General features: G+C 41.4%; 1 protein-coding gene across 8 annotated transcripts in view; it reads left to right on the forward strand.

The window, feature by feature from the left end:
• Positions 1 to 6,353: 6,353 nt before the first annotated feature.
• Positions 6,354 to 18,089, forward strand: part of SMC2 (structural maintenance of chromosomes 2) — a 62,703-nt gene continuing 50,967 nt past the window's right edge. The window contains exons 1-6 of one of the 8 annotated variants that reach the window (XM_069086568.1): positions 6,354 to 6,570; positions 6,973 to 7,097; positions 7,823 to 8,041; positions 9,545 to 9,694; positions 10,505 to 10,627; positions 14,160 to 14,198. In XM_069086568.1, coding sequence (XP_068942669.1) covers positions 7,874 to 8,041; positions 9,545 to 9,694; positions 10,505 to 10,627; positions 14,160 to 14,198 — 480 coding nt within the window. In that variant the 5' untranslated portion in view covers positions 6,354 to 6,570; positions 6,973 to 7,097; positions 7,823 to 7,873. Of the gene's footprint in view, positions 6,571 to 6,633; positions 6,691 to 6,972; positions 7,222 to 7,254; positions 7,351 to 7,822; positions 8,042 to 9,544; positions 9,695 to 10,504; positions 10,628 to 14,159; positions 14,199 to 18,089 lie in introns of those variants that run through there. The other 7 variants (XM_069086562.1, XM_069086564.1, XM_069086572.1 and 4 more) reach the window with 7 other exon arrangements.

An 18,089-nucleotide genomic window follows, 5' to 3' on the forward strand; every position in this document is an offset into this window, starting at 1 on the left:
CCAGGCAGATCTGAGAATGAAAGTCCTCAGCTGGACTATCTCTAACATTACCCAGATTTCATCATTAGAGAGCTCATTGAAGATATCAATTTAATTCAATAAACATTTATTAATGTGTCAGATGAAGGTTGATTCTCACAGGGAGCCAGGAAACAACACTAGGTCTTTGGGATAGAAATGAGAAAAAAAAAAAGGGGTGGTTAGGTGGCACAATGAATAGAGCACCAGTCCCGGAGTCAGGAGGACCCAAGTTCAAATCCTGTCTCAGACACTTAACACTTACCTAGGCGGGTGACTTGGGCAAGTCATTTAACCCCATTTTCCCTGCCTTCCCCCCTCCGAAATAAAGAAAAAAAAAGAAAAAGAAATAAGAGGAAAAAAAAGCAAGTAACTCGACTCAATCCTATTAGACTGATATTCTGTCTACTCTATTCAGTGTATTATCATTGGGCAGCTAAGTGGTAGAAGTGGATCACGTGTGGAGCCAGGAAGATTTGAATTTAAATCCTGCCTCAGACACTTCGTAGCCAGCTGGGTATCCCTGAGCAGGTCATTTGGCCTTACTTTCCTCCTTTGTAAAATGGGGATGATAATGTATATAAATGCTTTGAAAACCTCAAAGGACTATATAAATGCCAGCTATTATTGACATCCTTCCTCTCCCCTCTCATAATTTATCTGGGGATGATGTTTCTTTTGTACTTAAATCCATACTCGGTAGATGTTTACTTCTGTTGAATTGGACCTTCTTTCTATAGCTTTGATGACAGACAATAGACCAGCGGTTAAGGGATGATTTCCTTGTCCCTGTTCTGCCAACAACTCCAGCCTGGAGGGAAATATGGGAGGTTGACAGCTTTTCTGCTGTTGTATCTGGCCTTCAAGGAGGATAGAAGGTATGCAGGGACTGGAACCCTACATAAGATCTTTTTGGAAAAGAAGTTACTTTAGTTAGTACATTAAGGCTGAAAATGAAAACCTAGGGAAAGCCTGTTTTCTGGAGTCGGAGTTTCCAGGGCTGTGTTAGGAGCCTTCACAGTTTTTGGGTGGATGTCTTGTTTGATGGAGTGAGTGCAAGCAGCACTCAGTCTTTCCATGGAAGAGGGCCAAGGGTTTCTGGTCCCATTATTAGGAAAGAATCCAAGAGAGGCTGGAAAGAAGGTATGAAAAGAAATAGAAATGGAAGGAGAAATTCCTTGGAACTCATACCTTGAGCTTAGGCATGCCTGCCAGAGGGAAGGAGAAAAAATGCTTTTCTCTAACGGCTCTCCAAAGATGAAAGATACCTCACTAATGTTAGAGGTAAGAATAGGGACTATAGGATATGTGTGCAGGTCGATACACAGAATTTCATAGTGCCCAGGTACCTCAGGGGTTATCTAGTCCAATCTATACAACCAACAACAATAATAAAATTTATTTTACAACATGCTCAACAAAATGGTATCTGACCTCTTCTTTAAAGCCTCCAGTTTTAAAGCCTCCAGATTCCCCGGGGAATCCATGACTTTATCGAGGCGGCTCATTCCGCTTTCATTTTCTCACTCCAGACTCATACTTTCCCATCATGTGATGAGACATATGAGTGGACTTTCCAAAGTTCTGCTTTTCAGAAGATCAGAACATTCCATGGGTTTACTTTGGGTGGTCACAGACTTTCAGGTCATAAACCTTTTTGTTTTAATACCCTGATTAGTCATCAGACTTGGGTGGATTCTGAATTCTGTGCTCAGCATCTAACGAGAGATAACTCTCTGGAGGTTCCAGTGTCTTCTCCTCCCCAGGTCTGTTGGACAATGTTGTCTAGTACATGTTAAAGCCACTGGCCCAAGAAAAATAAGTGATTGCCACCAGGACGTTACAACCCCAACTTAGGGGATCAAGAGGTTCTGACTTGACCTAGCTCCTGACTCTATAGATTTTGCCACTTTCTTCCCAGCTTCACTTCAGCAGTCTTCACCCAATGGCATTCTCTGATTGGAACTTCCAGGTGAGGAAGAACTCACGCCAGCCATTCTCACTTCTAACCAGTCCAGTTCCTGCCTCTCCCTCCTTTTCAGCTCCCTTTTATGTGTTTTTTTTTTTTTTTTGCTTTTTGGAGGAGGGAAGGTAGGACAATTGGGGTTAAGTGACTTGCCCAAGGTCACATGGCTAGTTTTTGTGTTAAGTGTCTGAGGCCGCATTTGAACTCAGGTCCTCCTGACTCCAGGGCTGGTGCTCTATTCACTGCGCCTCCTAGCTGCCCCTTATGTTGTTGTTGTTGTTTTTTTTTTTTTAATAATTTTTATCATTAGAATTTAAATTCCTTAAGGGCAAGGATTGTCTTCCTTTGAGACAGTAGCAGGTACAGTCAGGAAGACTGGAATTCAAATCCAGCCTCAGATACTTTTTGGTTGTGTGATACTGGGCAAATCACTCAATCTCTATGTATGTAAGGATGATTTTGTTATCCTTTTTAGAGTTTAGTTTCTCAGGATCCATGTCTAGTTTCCAGGTGTTAGATAATAACTCCCAGAATAGCCCCAAAGATCCTAGATAGTAATTCCTAGAATCACATTGATAGACAGTCCTAGTGAGGCTGCGCCATGAGATATGGGGTGACATAATGTGATATTTGCTACGCCTCCACAGAATGATGATATTGCTAAAGTTAACCTGTGAGCTTAATGTTGGCAAGATGCCTTCTTTGTCTATTGCCCTATAAAGCAAGTGGGCACTGGTTAGTGAGTAGGGAACCTATAGGGGAATACGACAGTGTAATGCTGTGTGTGCATCCACTGGCCCCCACTGAGGCTCAAGGGGATCGAGGGTAGTGCCCAAGCTGTACCTGTCTTGATTGACCCTATCAAGATGTACAGGTAGTTGCCCCCCCCCTTCCTGTTGGCCTCTGAAAGAAGGGTGATTAGGGAATGCTGTAGAAGCTGGTGCTTCCATTATCAGTACTCCCTTTGAGAAGACCAGACTAGAATAAAGTAAGATCATTAACCCCTCCAAAGCTGTATTCCTGTCCTTCCTCTCTGGCCAGATCAAGAGTGAACCTGTTAGAGGCTGGAGTCCAAAAGCTTCAGTGTCTTCTGTGTATTATCTGTGAAACACTCTGTCTGCCTCAGTTTCCTCATCTATAAAATGGGAATAATAATAGCATTTAACCTCTTAGGATTTTTGCGAGGATCAAATGAGACAATGTTTGTAAAGTGCCTTGCACATAGTAGTTGTGCACATAAATAACTATATAAATGCTGGCTATTACTATTGTTAAATAAGATCATATTTATAAACCTTAAAGTCACATGTAAATGCTAGCTATTATTATTTTTGATCTATCTGCATTCCTAAATCTGAATAAATCCTCCATCTAATCTAATCTAATCAAGGGGCATGTTCTTAGGGCCTTCCACAAATACAGTCTGAGGCTGGATTTGGATTCCAGTCTTCCTAACTCCAGGAATGGCAATCTATCTATTACTCCACCTAGTTGAGAAGTGACAAAAGAGACCATTCTCTCCCTAGTGACTTTCATTCAGGTTATGCTTGGATAGAAAGGCTGAAGAAGAAGAAGGAAGAGGAGGAGGAGGAGGAGGGAAAGAAAAAGGATAGGAATGTCTGAAAGGCAAACATCAGAAAAGAAAGGCAGGAAAGCTCTGACCCTGGATGATCTAGTCAATTCCTGAGTAATTTAACTGCAGGAATCTTGACCCACCATGAGTAGGGCAGGTGCAGTGACGTGTGTTTTCATTAGTGGGAATGATGTGTACTGAACCGTAAATAATTTTTCATCCCTGGTGTCTCAGGATGTGTGTTTATAAGACTGTCTGATGTAAAAGCCTGTGTGGTCTATGGCGGCAGAACAGAGTGAGGACCCCACACAGAGATGGGCCCCACAACTTGGCCTCTTTGGCACTGAGTTCCAATAGCTGATGGTCTAAACTGACTTTTAAAAAAATAATATTTTTATTGATTTTTTGTTTGTTTCCAGATCACTTTCATGTCTGGAAATATCTTTTCCTGCTTTCCTCTGCATTGAGCCATTCTTTGTGATAAAAGGTCTTCGCTGGTTGTCTTTCATTCTTGAAGAGGGCCAAAATGACATCACCGTGTTGGAGTCAAGGTACAGTCTGTCTATGGCTGATCAGACCAATGGAAGCATAAAATGAATTACATATAGACAACGGAAGGCTCTACCACAAGTTTGGCACAAAAAATATTTTTTAAAAAGGGGAAAGAAACAGTTCAGCAAAACAAACCAGAGTACCAACTGTCTGACAGTATATACATGGTTGATAATAATAGCTAGGGACAGCGAGGTGGTGCAGTGAATAGAGCACGAGCCCTAGAGTCAGGAGGACCTGAGTTCAAATCCAGCCTCAGACACTTCACACACTATCTGTGTGACCTTGGGCAAGTCACTTTACCCCAATTGCCTTGCCTTCCTGCCTCCAAAAAACCCAAACAAACCAAAAAACAGGGAAAAAAATAGCTAGCATTTATAGAGTGCTTTGAGGTTAGCAAAGGGTTTTGTATATGTGATCTCATTCGATCTTTATCACAACCCTGTGAGGTAGGTTACTTTTATTATTCCCATTTTACAGATGAGGAAAACTGAAACAGAAAGGTTGAGTAGTTTACCCAGACTTATATGACTAGTAAGTATCTGAGGCAGGGTTCCAACTCAGGAACTTCCTGACTCCAAATCTAGCACTTGGAGCAAAGATCCACTATATGACATTTACCTATAAGTTCCCACTTTTTTTTTTAAAGAGACAGAGCTGCCTTTTCTCAACTCTTTTAAGGACTTTTAAGGACTAAACTTGGATATAATGACACAGGCGAACTGAATCTTATAAAATCCTCTCACTTGCTTTGTTGATTCTTGTGTGAATCCAAAAGGTCATAGTCATCCTCAGCTTTTCTTTTCCCCTAGGAGTGGGATGGGGAGGGAAGATGTTATACCTGTTTTTCACTTTTGGTGTCAGGTATTGGATTCCTTCCTATTCTCCACCCCCAACCCATTCTTTGATGCCTGGGTCTAGGAAGCCACACACTTTTTAATAAAAAAAAAAAATCAGGTCATATTTTTTTTTGCTTTTTGGAGGGGGGAAGGCAGGGCAATTGGGGTTAAGTGACTTGCCCAAGGTCACATGGCTAGTAAGTGTTAAGTGTCTGAGTCTGGATTTGCGAACTCAGGTCCTCCTCATTGACTGGAAGATGCACACCTGGCTAGGGCACTGCAGGAAAAAGCAGGAGGGTTATTGATAAAGTTGGACAAAGTACGACTCAGGAGGGGAAATTAAAAAAACAAAACCAAACCTCTTGCTTGATTCTCCATATTGGAAATGTGTGTTCAAGAGTATGTACCTTTCATATTCCTAGAACTTGGCACAAAGCACTTGGGGTCAGTTGAAGTGAGTTCAAATTCTGCCGTTGCTCTTTGACCCTAAGCTAGCCGCTTCATGTTTCTGGACCTGTTTCTTCAGATATAAAATGAGGAGACTGATCTAGTTCTAATTTTTATGAGCCTATGTATCTGCCATCTTAATCTAATTTCAGGTTTGTTTTTTTTTTTTAATCTCTGAAGTGACAGGATGACATAGGAGTGTGTTATCTGGCAGGCTTAGGGCATTTATATTGCTTCTTGTCCTTTTGGAATGTGCATGTGATTCTCACACCTCTCAGGACACTGTCAGGACAGGCCTGCACTTGTCTGGCCACACTTTGCTACGTGAGACAGAAGAGGTCCTCTAAATACCTGCCGTATGGAAACCTACAATCCCTATGCTGCCTAAACACAGCAAAGAACGGGACTGTGAAAGCCCAGTGGTTTTCCTGCTCAGAATTATTTCTAGTCACAGCTAGGTGACTCAGAAAGACCAGCGTTCAAATCCAACTGTAGACAGCTATGTGACCTTGGGCAAGTCACATAACCCTGTTTACCTCAGTTTCCTCATCTGTAAAATGAGCTGGATAAGGAAATGGCAAACCAGTATCTTTGTCCAGAAAACCCCAAATGGGCTCAAGAAAGCGTTGGACACCGATGAACAACAAAAATACGTTGCACGAGCCTATGTATCTGCCATCTTAATCCAAGTTGGTTTTTTTGTCTCACAAGTGGCAGTGATGACACGGGAGTGTGACATGTCAGGCTAGGGCATTTATATTGCCTTTTGGAACATGCATGGGATTCTGACACCTTTCACGACATTTGATCCTGGACTAGCCTTTGCCCAGTTTCTTCATCTGTGAAATGGAGATAATACTGTCCCCTTTCCCCAGGATCGTTGGGAGGATAACACGAGACGTTGGTAAAGCGCTTTGCAAACTGCATGGTTATGATTTTGGCTCCTATCACGTGGGTCGTGATGTAAGAAAACCTGAACTGAAGAGAACAAGGTTGGAATTAACTACAATCCTTGCAGAGGGCCCGGGGCGGGGGCGGGGGTCGCAGAAATTGGAGTTGTCAATGTCAGACTGATCATAAACAGAGGACAAACCACCACATTCCAGTCTGCCCTAGAGTATCCTGCAACTGGCTGGTGAGAAAAACGGAAGAGCGAAAAGTCACGTAAATTACAGGCAAGGCCGCGAGGGGAGGGCGGGGGCGGGGGGGGGGGGGGGGAGGGCAAGGGGGGGGGGAGAGGGGAATGGTGACGTATGGGGGCGAACTGGAGGAGAGGAGCGGGCGGCCGAGCCAGGGTAACAAGGGATGGCAGGACGGGGCGGGGCTAGAGTAGGACGGGAACGTGAGGGGGCGTGGCCAGAGGTAGAAATGACATGAGTAGGCGGGGAGGGCGGGACTAGAGGCCAGAAAAGGAGGGGAAGATTGAGCCGGGAAACAGGCAGTCTGGACGCCAAGTACAGGGTCTGACCCAGGGTGCGCCTGTTTCCAAATTCCAGCAATGTTCGCCGTTTAGGTTATTTCTCTCTGGGGTGTGCCTTCTGCGGGAGCATTTCCATCTCTGATGTTCCCCTCCTCAGTCTTCGGAGAATCCGAATCGCGAGAAAACGTGACTCCGAATGTTCAGGCGGTGCTTTGGACGCCTCTGGGAAGAGTCGGCCCTTCTCCGTGGGGCCTCAGTCAGCGCCAAAATTCAAAAGCAACGGTAAGTGCGGCCTTCCGGGCCGGCGGGAAGGGTGAGTTTTGCAGCGCTTCCCCCGGGCGTTCTCGGGGCGCCGGAGTGAGGCCGTTTGGCCCGGGGTCGGCTCAGGGCGCGCCGTCAGGTCCCGGTGAGTCGGGCAGGGGAAGCCCGGCTGGATGTCAGGGTCAGACAGGGAGAGAGCTTGCGTGTGCGTGTTGTGTGCGTGTAATCACCGAGGACGGGGAGAGCGTGGGCGGAGATGTCACGGACGTGGACGGTAGGAGCGCGGGAGTGCTTGTGTGTAGGTTTAGATGCGGAGCGTGAGAGGGCTCGAGCCCGTCTAGGTTCAGATGGTAGGGACTCGGCACCGGGCCTGCTGGCGCACCGCCGGCGCTTAATAAATGCACTAGAATCCACGCATATTGGTGTGTGGGAGAGGTGCGCGGGCCCCCCCCTCCCCCCTGCTGAGGAGACCGTCCTGGAGCTGGGGAGGGACGGGCCGGACTGTCTAGTGCCCGGACCTGCAGCTGACACCCCGAGAGCGCCCAGCGGCAGAGCCCGGCCCGGGGCTTTCTCGGCACCAGTTGGTCTTGCATAGAAGGGTATTTTGGAGGGAGCGTTAGATAGGGAGCCAGAGCTGCGTGAGCCCCAGAAAGTCCCCCAAGTGTGTAAGGCTGACGGGCACCGCCCCGGGAGAGCCTGTGATGACAGCACCAGCCATTGACCCTGGTGCTCTTTCTGACCCCCAGAGCTGAGCCGTCCCTGCCCCCGGAGCGAAGGTCCCTGCCCCCGGAGCGAAAATGCATATCAAGTCCGTAGTTCTGGAGGGATTTAAATCCTATGCCCAAAGGACGGAAATCAATGGCTTTGATCCCCTGTTTAATGCCATCACTGGCCTGAATGGTAGTGGTAAATCGAACATTCTGGATTCCATCTGCTTCTTGCTCGGCATCACCAACCTATCTCAGGTAAAACACAGGTAGTGGGGCGGTTACATGGCCCCCGCCCCTTTTTGTGTTTTTATATTTTGCATACTTTACATTTGCATATTATATTTGCATATTTTTTTCTTAAAAATCTTGTTTTGGAGAGGAGATAATCTTCCATAAGTGCAAATCTGAACAAATTATTCCCCTACTCATTATTACATCTGGTTCTTTCTTTTTCTTTTTTAATTTTTTTGGTCTTTATTAATTACTTTTAGTTTACAAGATTCATTTCCACGATTCCTTGAGTTTTAAATTTTCTCTTCCCCCCCCCCCCCGTATGCAGCATACAATCAATTATAGTATCTGCAAATACTTTTTTTTTTTTAAAGCAATTGGGGCTAAGTAACTTGCTCAAGGTTACACGTCCAGTTATTTCTAGGTTTGGTGCTAAGTATCAGAGTCTGGATTCGATCTCAGGTCATCCTGACACTGGAGCCAGTGCTTTTACTCACTGAGCCACTTGGCCGCCCCTAAGCAATTGGGGTTAAGTAACTTGCTCAAGGTTATTTCTGGGTGTGGTGCTGAGTATCAGAGCCTGGATTCAATCCCAGGTCATCCCAACACTGGGGCCAGTGCTCTTACTTGCTGTGCTGGCCGCCCCTGCAAATACTTTCACATTAGACAGTCTGGTTATAAAGGATTGTATCAGATGGAATGAACAATAGGAAAGAGGAACAAAACCAAAGAAAAAGACAAGAGAGTAGGTAGTTTGCTTCAATCTGGATTCAAACTCATTTCTTCCTCTGGATGTAGACATCTCTCTCCGTCACATCCAGTTCTTTCTTACTGCTTCTGGGATCAATTATAAGGCCTACCTTTTGCTTACATCTATTTCATTCTTGGGTGCAGTCAAACTGGCCTTGCTTTCCCTCATACATGACTGCCTATATCCTGCTCCTGAATTTTTGCACTGATTATTCTTTATCTTTGGATTGCACTCATCTCACTTCCTTCAAAACTTTGCTTCAGAACTCTGCTAGAGCAATTCCTTCTGTGAGAAGGACTTCTGATCCCCCAGCTGCTGGTATTTCTCCACTCCCTTAATATTGACCTTGTATTTTGTATTTATTATGTACGTTTTGTCTCTGTCAGTAGAGCATAAGCTGTGTTAGAATAATGACTTTTATTTTTGGTCTTTGTATCCCTCGTACTAAGCTTAGTGTCTGGAATATAGTAGACACTTAATAAATTGTTTGCTGATTTGCACTACTAATATTTTTCATCTGTTATCTTCCTTTGATGGGTAGATCTATTCATACAAAATCTGTCCTGGACAAGTTGAAATTCTAGTATTATTCTTTCATGTTTAATGTTCTATGAGCTGTTGAGCAGGTAATAACTTCTCTTGGTGTATCTGTGTTCGTATTTATGGTTAATTCACAGTATATGGGTAGATTTTCTTCTTGGAATTGAAATCTGACTTTTTTTTTCCATCAATGCAATGAGATCTCTGTACTTTTAACTTTTTCCTTTTTCCTTTAGGTTCGTGCCTCTAATTTGCAAGATTTAGTGTATAAAAATGGGCAAGCTGGAATTACCAAAGCTACAGTGTCAATCACTTTTGATAATTCTGACAAAAAACAGAGCCCTTTGGGATTTGAGGCCCATGATGAAATTACAATTACAAGACAGGTGAGTCTTTATCATATTTCTGTGAATATCTAAGAACTTTTGTGTCTCCCCCAAGAAGAATTGAAGAGTGCTATTGTTATATCTGTAGAGGCAAACCCTTTTGTTACAAAATTATCAATGATAAGAGCAAACGCTTAAATTGTTGTAGCACTTGACTGTGAAGAAGTTTCAGTTAAAATATAATTCAGTTAAAATGTAATTCAGTCAAGGTATCTCAGTCAGGTCATAACTTGGTATATGTCCGGTATCTTTTCCTTGTCATTGGGGTACATTGAAGAGGGCCCTAGACAGCTAAAGGAAGAAGAGTTGGCCCCTGGGGAGGAGGATACAGGGAGTGTTCATAAGAATGGGAAAGAAGCTAAGTTTGGAGCAACAGTTTGAAGAAAGAGGAGACTGGGGGACAAAATATAAACTTAACATACTTAAAATTTTTGAATTGTAGGCTTTCAGAGTTGGAAGAAATGTTAGAGGTCATCTGTTCCAGATTTAGGGCCTCTTCATTATACCGCGATGCCTGCCTAGCTTTGTCTAGGTTTGACCCTCTTGCCCTTCAGCAGTGTGTGGACAGACAGAAACTCTGCCCTGAGATCTTTCTGTCCTGCAACTACAAATGTTTGCTTCAGATTTGAGTAGGGGCTTGGGAATCGGGATTCTGGTTTTAGTCCTTGCTTTGTTAATTCGCTTCGTGAACTTGGGTTGGTTTACTTATCAACAAAATTTAAGTGTTGAGTTAGATGATTTATAAACTCGCTAATGGCTCTGAAAGTCTGATTCCAGTTTGTAATGCCCTGCTTTACTGTGCTTCTCCAGGTGGTTATTGGTGGTCGAAACAGATACTTAATCAATGGTGTAAATGCAAATAACACCAGAGTTCAGGATCTCTTCTGTTCTGTTGGACTTAATGTTAACAACCCTCACTTTCTCATTATGCAGGTATCTATAGTTTTTATACTTGCTTTACATAATTGTGATACGTGGATTGTCCTGAGTTAGTATATGAGTTAAATGTAGCGTTATCTTTCCTTCTGAGTCTTCAACTTTAGTACTTACTTTGTTTGAGCACCCATTTTTCCCCCATTTTTTTTGGTGAAGTAAGTTTATTTGCCCACTTATAAACTTCATTTGGAATATAAACTAGTTCTTTACATTGTAAGAGCTTCCAGGTGGAGGTGGCTACTTCTCTTGGTACTTGATATACCTCCCTCTCTACTGCCAGATAGAATAATTGAATTTTTGAGGTTGCCTGATGTTGACTTGACACATTTAGATGTTTCCTAAAGAGTAAAAATGTTCCTTACTAATATCCTGATTAATTCATTCTTCTATTTATTCATGCATCCTTTCATTCATTTTTTCAATCTTTCATTCATTCATTTATTCATTTATACATTTATGCATTCATTCATTGATTTGTTTGTTCATTCATACATTAATTCATTCATTTAATTTTCAATTCATTCATTTATTGATTTGTTAAGTATTACTGATAATAATGAGTTTCTAATTTTTTTCTTATATAATAAGTTACATTTTTTCCTTGAGTATCTATTTGGGTGGGTATTCTTTTTGAAAGGATTATGCATATGAAAAATAATTATCAGTGCATTTATGTTTGTATATGTATATTTGCACATATATGTAAATATAATTTTTTACATTTCCTGTATTTTCCAGTATATCCTTTGCCTCCCAGAGAGCCATCCTTTATAATCAATAATAACAGAGTAAAAAAAACCCAACCAAACCAGTTGAACCAAACTTATCAACATCACAAAATATTCTGACATTTGCAATATTCTGTAACCATAGTCCTATACTTCTGCAGAGTGGGGAAATGCCTTCTGTCTCTTCTTTGGAGCCAACTTTGGTCATTATAATTTTACAGTATTTGGTTTCTATTCTTTCTGTTTATGTTATTGTAGACATACATATTATTTTCCTAGTTTTGTTTACTTCACTTTGTATCAGTTCATATAAATTTTTCCATACTTCTATAATTTATCATATTCAATTGTATTTTGTATCACACCTTTGTTAGCTATTCCTTAGTTAATAGCTGTCTACTTTTGTTTCCATTTCCTCACTTACATAAAAAAATACTGCTCTGAATATTTTGATGTAGATGGGATCTTTCTGTTTGTCTTTGACTTCCTTTTTATATATGCCTAACAGTGGAACATTTCTGTTACAGTTATTACTTTGGAAACTGACTTAAACTCTTCACTATAGAATATAACTAGATATGGGGCAAATTACTTTGGTTACTGAAACAAAGCTGTTTTGCCTATAAAACGATCTTGTGGGCTTGTCTCTGAGCATAGTGGTAGGACATGGTTCAAGTGTACTTTAAAGAATTTTAAGTTTATTCTGAGTTTTATGGACACTAACAAATATGAACATTTATTTATATAAAGAATAGGAAAAGGATTGTATGTAGAACTATGAATACCTGTTATGTACTGCTTATTTTAAAATATATGTAAATCATACAATATATAATAAGTAAAGCATGTAATACAAAGTATAACATTCAGCATGTTCCAAAACTCTCCCACTTTGTTAGTGTTAACTCTTTTTTTTGGTACATCATTTTAAATGCTTCATGTGCTCTTTTTAAGTGTACTTTATTTTTTTAAGCAATCGGGGTTAAGTAACTTGCTCAAGGTTACATGGCCAGTTATTTCTGGGTGTGGTGCTGAGTGTCTGAGCCCAGGATTCGATCTCCAGGTCATCCCGACACTGGAGCCGGTGCTCTTACTAGCTATGCTACCTGGCCGCCCCTTAAGTGTCCTTTAAAGGTGATTTTTGTTTTGAATCATTGTAGGGGAAATTGCCTTTAGTTAAATTGACCTCTTTTTTTTTTCCTATACCATAAATATCTAAGGTTGCTTATTGACCCTAAATTTTATGATGCTAGGTTAGGTTGGCTTCTCTTCTTTGCTGATAGGTATGATGCTTTTGTGATTTTTGAGTAGAAGCTAATAGATCTTAGGCTACATTAAGGGAGGTTTAATGTTTAGAAGAAAATGATAGTTTGGGGCTCTGTCTTGATCAGACCGCACCTAGGTTATTGTGTTCAGTTCTGTATTCCACAGTTTACAAAGGATGTTAACAATTTGGAGAGGATACAGAGATCATGTCATAAGAGGAGGCCAGGTGGCTCAGTGAGTAAGAGCACCAGCCCCAGAGTCAGGATGACCTGGGATCGAATCTGGGCTCTGATACTTAGCAGCACACTCAGAAATAACTGGCTGTGTAACCTTGAGCAAATTACTTAACCCCGATTGCTTTAAAAAAAAAAAAAAGAGAGAATTGACTGAAGGAGCTAGGCATTTTTGATCTGGAGAAGAGAAAACTTAGGGGCAACATGATAGCTGCCTTCAGGAGTCTGAAAGACTTACATGGAAGAGGGATTAGACTTGTTCTGCTTGGTGTCAGAAAACAGAAGGAGGAGCCAAGAGCAGAAGTTGCAGAGAGACAGATTTCAGCTTGATTGTAAGGAAAATCTTACAAGCAGAAATATCAAAAAATGAAATGGACATCTTCAGGAGGGTTTTCTTTCCCTGGAGGCTAGGTTACAGAGGTTGTCCAGAAGATTACCAGTTAGGTACAGGTTGGACCAACTCATGTATTATATCTCTTCCAACTCTGGAAATCTGCAGTCCAGCATCCTCTCATCAAAATTTACCTGTACTGTGTTCTAGTCCTTTAGGATATTAGTAGACATCAGGAACTAATCTGAAAAAACTGATATTTGGAGACAGCTCCTATATTCATATTACTTAATATTAATTACTTAATGGCTTTGTGATCTTGGACTTAGGCTTTAGTATCATCATATGTAAAATAAAGAATTTAGTCTAGATGATTTTTAGTTCTGGGTCTAAACTCTATGATCTTATTTCAATAGACATTAAAGTCTAATATGGAAGGTGTTGTGCTCAGCAGGAGTTTACTATCCCAAAGAATCTCCCTTATGTCCTTAATGAATATGAGTTCATAGCATCATATGATGTTAGAACTATGAAGGAACTTAAAGATCATCTATTCTGATGGTTTTATAGGGGGAAACTGAGATGCAGAGAAGTCAAGTATTGTCTAAGATTATATAGGTAGTAAGTGGAAGCTCCTAGATTTAAAGCCAGATCTTCTCTCTTCAAATCCAGTGCTTTCTACTATTCTAACTACCCTGCCTTTATATAATAATAAAGATCTATAATTCTAATTAAAGTGAATACTGATTTTTAAAAATACCAGGAGACCATTATTCTTTGTCTTAAAGTCTAATAAAAATGAATCTCTAATCTTCCTAAAGGTGATGGAAAGGACTTCCCAAAAGACTTGTTTATTTCTGAGAGTTGAGGCAGCTAGTAAGCAAAAAAATATCATGACCTTTTCTTCATTTTACATGCATTATTTTTCCATGATGGTATGCTTTGAAGATATTTTTCCATTTTATTTTCAGGGTCGAATTACCAAAGTGTTGAATATGAAGCCTCCAGAGGTAAGAGCATCATATAAACTATAACAGTGGATTATGACATTAATTAAACCTTAAGTTTCTTAGGACCAGGTTTATGTTTTGGTAAACATCATATTGGATCATTTTGAATGATTTGTGGGTGACTAGTTTCTCTTTGCATTATTTGGTTCCATCCCACATAATTTTGACCACATAAAAGGATGTTTGCAGTTGTAGTTTTACATTGAGAGCTTCAGTTACTACTTTTTTCTCTGAATAATAATAAAATAAACGAGTCGATCATACAATTTGATCTGACTGTAGTTCAGGCATCTACTGGTGCAGTGGGTAGAGCACTGAGCCAGCAATCAGAAAGACCTGAGTTTCAATATGGCCTCAGACTTTTGTGACTGTGGGCAAGTCATTTCACTTCTGTCTTTCTTACTTTCTTCAACTGTAAAATGAGAATAATACAAGGTAAGTGCTATTAAGGTTATTGTAAGGATCAGATGAGATAATGCTCGTAAAAGTGCTTAGCACAGTGCCTGGCCCTTTGGAGGAGTTGCATAAATGCTTATTCTTTACTTTTATTCCCCTTATTTTGATTGTTTAGCAAGTGGGAAAACCCTTTCTATCTTTCAGCGGAAGACTACCATACTCTCTGAAATATTATTTAGGTTTCAATAAAGAAAGTAATCCTTGTAATTCAGTAGTCAGGGATTGATGTGTTTATTTTGTAGTAGCACTATAATTATTAAATTTTAACCTTACCGTATTTGATGTCCTAGAAATACTTTCAAATGTTTGCACAGTTATCCACTTATAACTTTAGTTCCTATGGCAGTATCTCTTTTTTTTTTTTTTCCAAATAACTTCTGATTTACGTCATTCATTTCCTCCATATTTTGAGTTATAAATTTTCTCTCCATTTTTCCCCTACCCACTGCCCCAAAAGAGCAGTCCCACAGGATATCCCCTACTTCAATCTACACTCTCCCATATCTTCTCCCAAACTCCCTTCAACTTTTCCAGTAGGGCTTGGTGGATCTCTATGCCCCAGTGCCTGTATATCTTATTTCCCAATTACATGTAAAATAGTATTAATAATAGTATATATATATTTTAAACATTTGGTTTTAGAACTTTGAATTCCAGATTCATTCCCTTCCTCCCTTGTCACCCACCCTTACTGGGAAAATAAGCAATTCAGTATAGGTTGTACATGTGTGGCTAATGCAAAACATTATCATAGTAGATATATTGTAAAAGACTGACTATATTTCCTTCCCTCCTATCCCACCTCCCACTTGTTCTATTCTCTACTTTGATCCTGTCCTTTTTTTTTTTTTTTAAAGCAATTGGGGTTAAGTAACTTGCTCAACGTTACATGGCCAGTTATTTCTGGGTGTGGTGCTAAGTATCTGAGCCTGTATTTGATCCCAGGTCATCCCAACTCTGGGGCCGGTGCTCTTACTCACTGTACCACCTGGCCACCCCGATCCTGTCCCTTTTTGAAAGTGGGTGCTTTCAGCTTCCCTCCGCCCCAGCCTGTCCTCCCTTCCATCATTCCCCCCTGTCATCCCCTTCCCTCCTTACTCTCCTGTAGGGTGAGATACCCTATTTAGTGTGTATGTCATTTCCTCCCCGAGCCAAATTCAATGAGAATAAGGTTGACCTGTTCCCTTTTGCCTTCCTATTCTTCCGCTCCATGGTAACCATTTTCCCTTGCCTCTTCTATATGAGATAGTTTATCCCATTCTGTCTCTCCCCATTTCCTCTCATTATATTCCTCTCTCACCTCTTAATTTCACCTTTTAAGTATCATCCCTTCCTATTAAATTGGTCCTGTGACCTCTAGCTATGTATACCTGTAAACATATATACACACATTCACATATGTATTCATATGCCCATACACCCTCCAATATAGACATATATTTCTATTCCCTTCAACTATTTTCATTCTGAGAAAAGTTTCTTAAGTTACAATTATCGTTTTTCCATGTAGGAATGTTAATAGTTCAACTTTGATAAGTTCCTTATGATTTCTTTTCCCTGTTTACCTTCTCATGCTTCTCTTGCTTCTTGTATCTGAATGTCAAATTTTCTATTCAACTCTGGTTTTTTCAGCAAGAATGCTTGAAAGTCCTCTATTCCACTGAATGACCATATTTTCCCCTGAAACATGATACTCGGTTTTGCTGGGTAGGTAATTCTTGGTTTTAATCCTAGCTCCTTTGACCTCCAGAATATCATATTCCAAGCCCTTCGATCCCTCAGTGTAGAAGCTGCCAGATCCTGGGTTATCCTGATTGTGTTTACACAATATTCAAATTGTTTCTTCCAGGCTGCTTATAATATTCTTTCCTTGATCTGGGAATTCTGGAACCTGGCTATAATATTCCTAGGAGTTTTCTTTTTACGATCTTTTTCAGGAGGTGATCAGTGGATTCTTTCAACCTCTATTTTTCCCTCTGGTTCTAAAACATCAGGGCAGTTTTCTTTGAGAACTTCCTGGAGGATGATTTCTAGGTTCTTACTTTGATCATGGCTTTCAGGTAGTCCAATAATTTTAAAATTATCTCTCCTGGATCTATTTTCCAGGTCAGTGGTTTTTCCCATGAGATATTTCACCTTGCCTTCTATTCTTTCATTTGTTTGGATCTGTTTAACAGCATCTTGATTTCTCATAAAGTCATTAGCTTCCATTTGCTCCAGTCTAATTCTGAAGCAATGATTCTCCTCATTGAGCTTTTGAGATTCTTTTTCCATCTGCCAAATTTGTCTTTTTAAGGCATTCTTCTCCTCATTGCCTTTTTGAGCCTCTTTTGCCATTTGAGTTAGTCTATTTTTTAAGGTGTTATTTTCCTCAGCCAGGCTGTTGACTCTGATTTCTTAATTTTCTTGCATTGTTCTCATTTCTCTTCCCAGTTTTTCCTCCACTTCTTTTATCTGCTTCTTAAGGTCCTCTATGGCCTGTAACCAGCTTGTATTTTCCTTTGAAGCTTTTGGTGCAGGAGTTCTGACTTCACTGTCTTCCTCCTGTTCCATACTTTGCTCCTTTTTGTCGCCAAAATAGGAGTCTAATGTTGGAATCTTCTCTCTGCTTTGTTTCCTTTGCCTGGTCATGTCACCCCCTCAGTCACTTGATCCCTGGGCTTTTTGCCACAGTAGGACTCTGTCACCAGATAGGGGAACTTTCGTCCCAAATGCTGGGGTTTCCTCAGCTGCCGGAGGTACTAGATGGGTGCCCTCTCTGAGGCCTCCACATGCTCTGGCAAGCTGGATACACACCTCAGGACCTCCACCCTAGTCTGCAAACCAGATCCAGGCAGGTTAAAGGAAGAGCGATTACCCCTCAGCCTGGTGCTTGGTCCCCCTATAGTCTGCAGGCCAGGAGCTGAAGCTGCCACGGGGTGCTGGCTGGCTGTGCAGGCATCTCAGTGGCTTCTCACCCCAGGGGTAAAAGCCAGGCACTCCCACTTACTGGGTCCCAAAGTCCAGACTGCACTGACATCTCACTTTGTCCTTCGCATCTATGTGTTGATAAATCTGGAAACCGCCACAGCTGCTGGTGATCTGGAGTCCCTCTGGCCATCTGCTGGTCAGGCCGGCCCTGGGGCTAAAGCCTTGTTTTGGGGCTGGGCTCGGCTTCCAGAGCACTGAGGCCTGGTGGGCTGTCCTCAGGGGGAGGTTAGCTTCTCTGTGTCATTTTGTGGGTTCTGTGGCTCCAAAGTTTGTTTAGAGTCCCCTTTTTATGTGGATTGGGGAAGGTGGAAGCTGGAGCAGCGGGGAGGTCTTGCTTCTACTCCACTATCTTTACTTGGCCGTGGCGCCCCCCCCCCCCCCTATTTCTTAAAGTGTTGTAGATTTGCCTCAGGGGAGTAAGAATTATTTGGGGAAGATTTGGTATAGTTACATGGGCTTTTCAAT

Source organism: Petaurus breviceps, unplaced genomic scaffold (assembly GCF_028583685.1).
Source record: "Petaurus breviceps papuanus isolate PSGF00001 unplaced genomic scaffold, PetGlider_PUasm1.0 118, whole genome shotgun sequence".
Classification (NCBI taxonomy): Eukaryota; Metazoa; Chordata; class Mammalia; order Diprotodontia; family Petauridae; genus Petaurus; species Petaurus breviceps.